We start from the raw sequence: 7,671 nt of genomic DNA on the forward strand, positions 1-7,671 counted from the left end.
TTTAGTTAATTTTATATATGATACATGTAAGATGAAAGTTTTTTCTTTTCTTTTTTTTTGCACATGTATGTCCAATATTTCTAGCATCATTTGTTGAAAAGATTCTCCTTTCTCTACTGAATTGCCTTTGAACCTGTGTTGAAAATCATTTGTCCATATATATGTTAGTAAACCTCTTAAACCATCCAGGGCCTAGCAATAGGGAAAACCACTAATGAAAGCAGTGAGGACCCTGGGATCCCAAATGGTCTGGGCAGTCGCCTTCTGGTATGAAGCTTGGACTCAAGCTTTGATATCTCGAACAGGTCCTGGGAGTACATTGAGAGTGGATCTGCAAAGTATGTCAGCCTTGGGCAAGTTGGGGAGATAATTCCTGAAATCATTCATTCTCTCACTGTCTTCTGTTGAGCAAGGCTGGAGAGTACATCGAAAGTACCTTTCTAGATGCATAGGAAAGGTGTTAATTCATTACACACAGTGGGTACTTTAGGACCTGGGGCTTAAAACTCTTTGGCAGTTCTGATTGAGAAGGGCTGCTGGAACTAGGAGACTGAGACTTAGAAACCTGGGAGGCCTCATCGCTTCACGGAATCTGCAGTTGGCTGGGCTTGGGGCAATTCTGGGCCTTTTCAGTCTGAAATAAGACATGACTCCAGGCAGTGGTAGAGTTGGCAGCTGACTGTGATTCTCTAGATTCCAGTTCTTCCATGCTCAGCACCGTGCATCTTAGGAGCTGTCCAGAGTAGAGACGCCTGCTCTCCTAGAGTCTGCAGACTGGACAACAAGCTGTGCTTTCTGTAGATGCCGTTGGCAGGACTCCTGCTTGTCTGAGAGCAGTCAGGGCAATTAGGTGACCTGTCCATAGCCAGGTTGCCACAGGAGCACTTCCTGTTCCTGGGGTCTCTCTCCCATCCCTCATGGGCTCTCGCCAGGCCTTGTCAGTATCTGTGCTCGGTCTGTGGACAGGAAGTTCAGGGATGGTGTCCTATGGGAATTGAAAGCCACCAGGGTCCAGCCTGAGCCTCTCAGGGATTAGGGAGAGCAAGCAAATTTGGCCCTGGGATGCAGGTTTGTGTTAGTGGTGGCTTCCCTTGTGGCTCAGACTGTAAAGCGTCTGCCTACAATGCCGGAGACCCAGGTTCAATCCCTGGGTCAGGAAGTTCCCCTGGAGAAGGAAATGGCAACCCACTCCAGTATTCTTGCCTGGAAAATCCCATGGATGGAGGAGCCCGGTAGGCTACAGTCCATGAGGTCGCAAAGAGTTGGACACAACTGAGCGACTTCACTTCACTTCACTTCTGGACCCACAGAATGGTTCCCAGGCAAGGGAAACACTTTCTCATAGGCTCCTGAGGTTGACCTGGGCCCCTCTGTGTGTGACATAGATCAGAACCCTCACCTGATATACCTTTTGTCTTTCAGGCACTCCTAGCAGGCATGCGGAACCGGGAGAACAGCTCGCCCTGCCAGGGCAACGGGGAGCCGGCAGGCCGGGGCAAGAACTTGGGCTCCGTGTGGCCAGGAGAGGAGGAGCCCGGCCACGACGTGAGCACGCCCTCCTACAAGAAGCCTCTGTATGGTATCTCACACAAGATCATGGAGAAGAAGAACCCTCCCGCGGGGGACATGCTCAACACCTATGAGCTCTTGGAGAAGGTGAACCCCAGCAACAGCCCCTCACCGCTGCGGCTCCTGAACGAGACACAGAAGCGGGACACTAGCGGCCCCGCAGCAGCCACCGACAGCGACCCCAACATCTACTTTCTCATCCAGAAGATGTTCTACATGCTCAACACGCTCTCCTCCAACATGTCACAGCTGCACAGCAAGGTGGACCTGCTCTCCCTGGAGGTGAGCCGCATCAAGAAGCAGGTGAGCCCCACTGAGATGGTGGCCAAGTTCCAGCCGCCGCCCGAGTACCAGCTCACGGCGGCCGAGCTCAAGCAGATCGTGGACCAGAGCCTGTCGGGCGGTGACCTGGCCTGCCGCCTGCTGGTGCAGCTTTTCCCGGAGCTCTTCAGCGACGTGGACTTCTCCCGGGGCTGTGGCGCCTGCGGCTTCGCGGCCAAGCGGAAGCTGGAGTCGCTGCACCTGCAGCTCATCCGGAACTATGTGGAGGTCTACTACCCGTCGGTGAAGGACACGGCCGTCTGGCAGGCCGAGTGCCTGCCCCAGCTCAACGACTTCTTCAGCCGCTTCTGGGCCCAGCGGGAAATGGAGGACAGCCAGCCCAGCGGCCAGGTGTCTGGCTTCTTCGAGGCCGAGCCCCAGGTGGATGCTGGCCACTTCCTGGACAGCAAGGAGCAGGAGGAGGCCCTGTCCCTGGACCGCAGCAGCACCATCGCCTCTGACCATGTGGTGGACACGCAGGACCTCACCGAGTTCCTGGACGAGGCCTCATCCCCTGGCGAATTCGCGGTCTTCCTTCTGCACCGGCTGTTCCCTGAGCTCTTTGACCACAGGAAGCTGGGCGAGCAGTACAGCTGCTATGGGGATGGCGGCAAGCAAGAGCTGGACCCGCAGCGTCTGCAGATCATCCGCAACTACACAGAGATCTACTTCCCCGACATGCAGGAGGAGGATGCCTGGCTGCAGCAGTGTGCCCAGCGCATCAACGACGAGCTGGAGGGCCTGGGGCTGGATGCGGGCAGCGAGGGCGAGCCCCCGCGAGACGACTGCTACGACTCATCCAGCCTGCCAGATGACATCTCCGTGGTCAAGGTGGAAGACAGCTTCGAGGGCGAGCGGCCCGGCCGGCGGTCCAAGAAGATCTGGTTGGTGCCCATCGACTTCGACAAGCTGGAGATCCCACAGCCCGACTTCGAGGTGCCGGGCGCCGACTGCCTGCTGAGCAAGGAGCAGCTGCGCAGCATCTACGAGAGCAGCTTGTCCATCGGCAACTTTGCCTCGCGCCTGCTGGTGCACCTGTTCCCGGAGCTCTTCACCCACGAGAACCTGCGCAAGCAGTACAACTGCAGCGGCTCCCTGGGCAAGAAGCAGCTGGACCCGTCCCGTATCAAGCTCATCCGCCACTACGTGCAGCTGCTCTACCCACGGGCCAAGAATGACCGTGTCTGGACGCTGGAGTTCGTGGGCAAACTGGACGAGCGCTGCCGGCGCCGGGACACGGAGCAGAGGCGCTCCTACCAGCAGCAGCGCAAGGTCCACGTTCCGGGCCCTGAGTGCAGGGACCTGGCCAGCTATGCAATCAACCCCGAGCGGTTCCGGGAGGAATTTGAGGGGCCCCCACTGCCCCCCGAAAGGAGCAGCAAGGACTTCTGCAAGATCCCCCTGGACGAGCTGGTGGTGCCCTCGCCCGACTTCCCGGTGCCTTCACCATACCTGCTGTCCGACAAGGAAGTGCGCGAGATCGTGCAGCAAAGCCTCTCTGTGGGCAACTTCGCCGCCCGGCTGCTCGTCAGGCTCTTCCCCGAACTCTTCACCACCGAGAACCTGCGGCTGCAGTACAACCACTCCGGGGCGTGCAACAAGAAGCAGCTGGACCCGACACGCTTGCGGCTCATCCGCCACTACGTGGAGGCCGTGTACCCGGTGGAGAAGATGGAGGAGGTGTGGCACTACGAATGTATCCCGAGCATCGACGAACGCTGCCGCCGCCCCAACAGAAAGAAATGCGACATCCTGAAGAAAGCGAAGAAGGTGGAGAAGTGAGGGGTACCGGGGGCACTGAGCGTCGCCCCTCCCCCCCACCACCACGAGCCCAAGCCGCGTCCGCAGCCGCGCACGTTATATTGGCGGGGCGGGGCCTGCTGCATTTGCACACGCGATCGCCCAGCCGGTCACGGCCACGACAAAGAAGCCTCGCATTTGGTCTCTTGTACTTAAAACTTTTGTCCTGTGTTGCTGGTGGTGCAGCCAGAGTCTGGGAGAGCAGAGCTGCGAGGGCAGAGGGGCCTCAGGAGTCAGGGTTCCCTCTCGGCAGTGTCCTCCCAGTCCCCTCACCATTTGAAATGCAAATCAAGCAACCCTCTTGTTCCTCTGCCCACATTTTACGTCTTCAATTTTTATTAAAAAAAAAATTTTTTTTTTAATTAAAAAGAAACCCTTTTTAAGTAAATCATTGGGCTCTGTGGAGGCCATTTTACTCAGAAAAAAAATTTTTTTTTAAATATTTGAGATGAAGTACTGTAAGATGACTTGAGTCACTGGGAATTTTTTTTAAGATGGTTTCAGATATATGAAATTTTTAGAAGTGCTATGTTCATGCATGATGGCTGATAGCTTCAGGTGGCATAGAGACGGATTTTACTGACCTTGTCTTTTATTAATACATCGGATTTTGGAAGAGTCAGGACGCCTCTTGGATGGCGGTGGAGGGGATGGGGTAGTTCGGTGTCCTTTCTGGCCACGGTCAGTTGCGCTCTCCCTCCCGCTATGGTGCTGAGGAAGGGGCTGCGGGGACGGCTGGCCTGGCCTGTCTCACACTGCTGTGCCAGGTGAATGTTGCTCACCCTGTAGACAAGAACACTGGATGGTGATGATGGTGATATGAATGTAGATAGACGTGGAGACACGTTCACAGTGTCTTCATTTGAGCTGTGTCCTTCCACTGCCCTCTTTCCTTCCTCCTCAAGGATGCTGGTTAGAGGAGCAAACACATTTCCTTGGAAAACTGTGTGTGGTTATTTGGCTTCTTGTTTAAGGATGGGCCCCATTGGGCTCACCAAGAACTGTTTACCTTCCATGTGTGTATTTGTATAAAACCCAGGTTCTGGGAGCTGTATGGTGGCTTCACCACACCTCAGTGTTGGCTCCTCCAGTCAGTACACATCCTTGTTCCTCAGGGCCGGGCCTAAACTGTGGGCTCTCTTGAGGATACCTGGTGTTGGAAGGACACAGGCCATCCGAAATAGGGCTCCCATATCCCTTTACGGGGTCCACTCAGAGCTTTCCCTTTGGGCCCCCAGAAGGTCCTGCTCTCCTACATCTGGCCGGTCCCTCGGCCTCAGGATGAGACACCTCTTTTCTCTTCCCTGGTTGGGAAGGTCACACTGCTCCAGGCCAGTGGCATGCTCTCCAGGATTCCAACCAGGAAACTCCCCAACAGGTAAAGTCCTTAATGTAAAAACAGTACTTTTACCTACCTGACTTTGGGGGCTAGTGCCTAAGAGGGAAAGGGAACAGTCTAAACACAACACATTATACCAGAAAGCAAGAAAATAAATTGAATCACACAGGGTAGTCGTAAAACCCTTGTGGAATGTTAATTTAATAACCTAATGGCTTAATATTTTGCTACCTTAAAATGCAGAAATAATAGAAACAATCTGTGAATTCTTTTCATACAGATAAGGACTTCAGCTTTAGTGACTGATGGAACTTTGCCTGCACTCGCAGCCATTTTTTTTTTTTTAATGCCAGGATTCTGAGCAGTGTGAAGTTGCCGATCTAACTTTAGTAAATTTGCTTTTAAATGTCATTTACAGATTATTTCAGTTGTTAACTGCGGACCTAAATTATTACAATTTGGAAACACACAGGGACTTAATGACTCTTTCTCACCCACCCACATACATGTGTACATACACATTTCTTAGTAAAAAACTGAAGTGAGATGAAGGGGACCGACATGAATAACAAGCTCAACCTCTTTGTGCCTGGAAAGGAGGAGGACTGGAGCAGCCGGAGACTCACTTCCCCCTCTCCTGGGCCTTTCTCTATGCCTTAGTCTCTCCAGCACACAGATGCATGCCTGCGTGCATGTGCGTGCACACACACCCAAAGATGGCAGTGGCACTCTCTCCCTCACTGATCCTGCGAGTGGGAGGGTGCTGTGGAATTTGTTCTGGTCTCTAGGATGTATCCAAGAGGATTCCAAGCCATGTGAAAATTGCCCTGCTTTCTAGAGGGTGGAATGTGACCCTGCAACTTCAGAAGCACAATCATTTAATAATTTTGTTTTTAATCATCCTGTCTACCCACAATAGAGACGTCAACAGGTTCTAGGAATTAAATATATCTCTTTACAACCTAGAGCATGTCCAGTTTTTGGAAACCGTATTTTGATGGTTTCTTTAATACCTTTCCTGTATGGGGCTTCTTCCCCCAAATCTTAGAGTCCCTTCCAGTGAAGAGAGGTGGACGCTCTCTGTGTGAGCTGTATCTTGTCTCTCTGGACCGACTCACCAGGAACCACCTGCAGGTCCTGAGTCTGTCTGTGTGGTGTCCTTAGCCTCCAGCCATACAGGTGGGCTCCAGGGGCTTTTTTTTTTTTTTTTTTACATGAAGCAATAGAATTATAAAATACCTAAATTTTTTTCAAAATGTAATGTTTTCCATAAAATCTGTTGGCAAAACCCCTACTCCCTCCCCATCTAAATTCTTTGATTTTTGTTAATACTTGCTTGTGTTTGGGGAATTTTTTCTCCCTCACATCCAGAAGTAGCACAGACACATTCTGATGTTGAGTAAAATAGCACGTCACAATAGGTGGTAGTGTCCCTCGTTTTTCTGTTAGTGAGTTTTAAAAGAATGTACGAAGATAGTCATGAATGTACTAAGTGTTCTAATCCTGCTTCCGTTCACTTTGGCTGTGTCTACATGACAACACAGGTTTGACAGGGAATAAAGTTGTGCCCAGTGTCATGGGTGTTAGTGTGCTCCCCCCCCTCCTCAGTGTTGGACCCCACCCTTCCTTGCTTTTTAAGTTTGGTGGGAGGGGGTACCACATCAGCAGCAATCATCAACCAACCAATGGGATCTACTTAGTGGTAAGCGGATTAACTGTTTAAATGCGAAGAGTCACTGGCCTGACCACACCATAGTATGGCCACTTGAGTTCCTGCAGACATGGCTTCATTTTCCACCTTTGCCCCAAATGTTTACTTCTTGCCTGATTGAGGAGGAGGGTCTCAAGACCTCAGATTGGAGGCCGTTGAGCTCTTAACCCTGCCTCACCATGGAGAGAGATGCTATGAAGTGGTGGGACTTCCCTGGTGGTCCAGTGGTTACCACTCCCTGCTTCCACTGCAGGGGGCACGGTTTCTATCCCTGGTCAGGGAACTAAGATCTCACATGCTATAGGGCCAAAAAAGAAGTGGGGCCCCTGGGCCAAGGGACTCTTAATGTCGTTCAGAGATACTTGTCTCTTGTAGATCCAGCCTTAATGTTTTTCTGACATCCTAGTGATAGCAGACCCTGCGCAAAGTGGATATCAGAGTTAATACTGTGAGGAGACAAAATAATGAGAATAGTTTTACCAAAGATAATGAAACATTGCATAATGTCTGCATTTTACCATTGATTTGAGTGCACCCTTAGAAAACTGAATGTAACAAAAACCCAGGACATTTTTTGGAAATTGTATGCTCTCTAGCAACTGTGTGAATTTTTATACAAGCACTGTTTTATGAGTTATATAAAATGTTATAAAAATACGGTCTCCTAACATCTTATTTTCTTAGGGCAGAGGTCTCTCAGAAGGTATGGGTCTATTTGTCTTTGCTTGGGGCTTCACCACCCTCTCCCAGGGGAGGGCAGGGGCCCTCGGGGCACCACGGCTTCTCGGGCTTCCACACTCTGTGTGTCACGGTGCAGTTTGTCACAGCTGAATGACTGAGACGTCTCCAAATGAGCCCTAGTGCATTTCTTACACAAACCGCGTCCCAGCCATGCAGTAGAGGCACAGCTGACCTTCCCTTTCCTGGTCGG

At 51.6% G+C, this 7,671-nt stretch overlaps 1 protein-coding gene across 1 annotated transcript in view; it reads left to right on the forward strand.

Moving 5' to 3' along the window:
* BEND3 (BEN domain containing 3) overlaps nucleotides 1–7,671 on the forward strand; it is a 33,307-nt gene extending 25,636 nt beyond the window's left edge. The window contains exon 4 of the mRNA XM_055535292.1: nucleotides 1,423–7,671. Within this exon, the coding sequence (XP_055391267.1) occupies nucleotides 1,423–3,672 (2,250 nt within the window). The 3' untranslated portion in view covers nucleotides 3,673–7,671. The remainder of the gene's footprint in view (nucleotides 1–1,422) is intronic.

This window comes from Bubalus kerabau, chromosome 9 (genome assembly GCF_029407905.1).
Source record: "Bubalus kerabau isolate K-KA32 ecotype Philippines breed swamp buffalo chromosome 9, PCC_UOA_SB_1v2, whole genome shotgun sequence".
Lineage (NCBI taxonomy): Eukaryota > Metazoa > Chordata > Mammalia > Artiodactyla > Bovidae > Bubalus > Bubalus kerabau.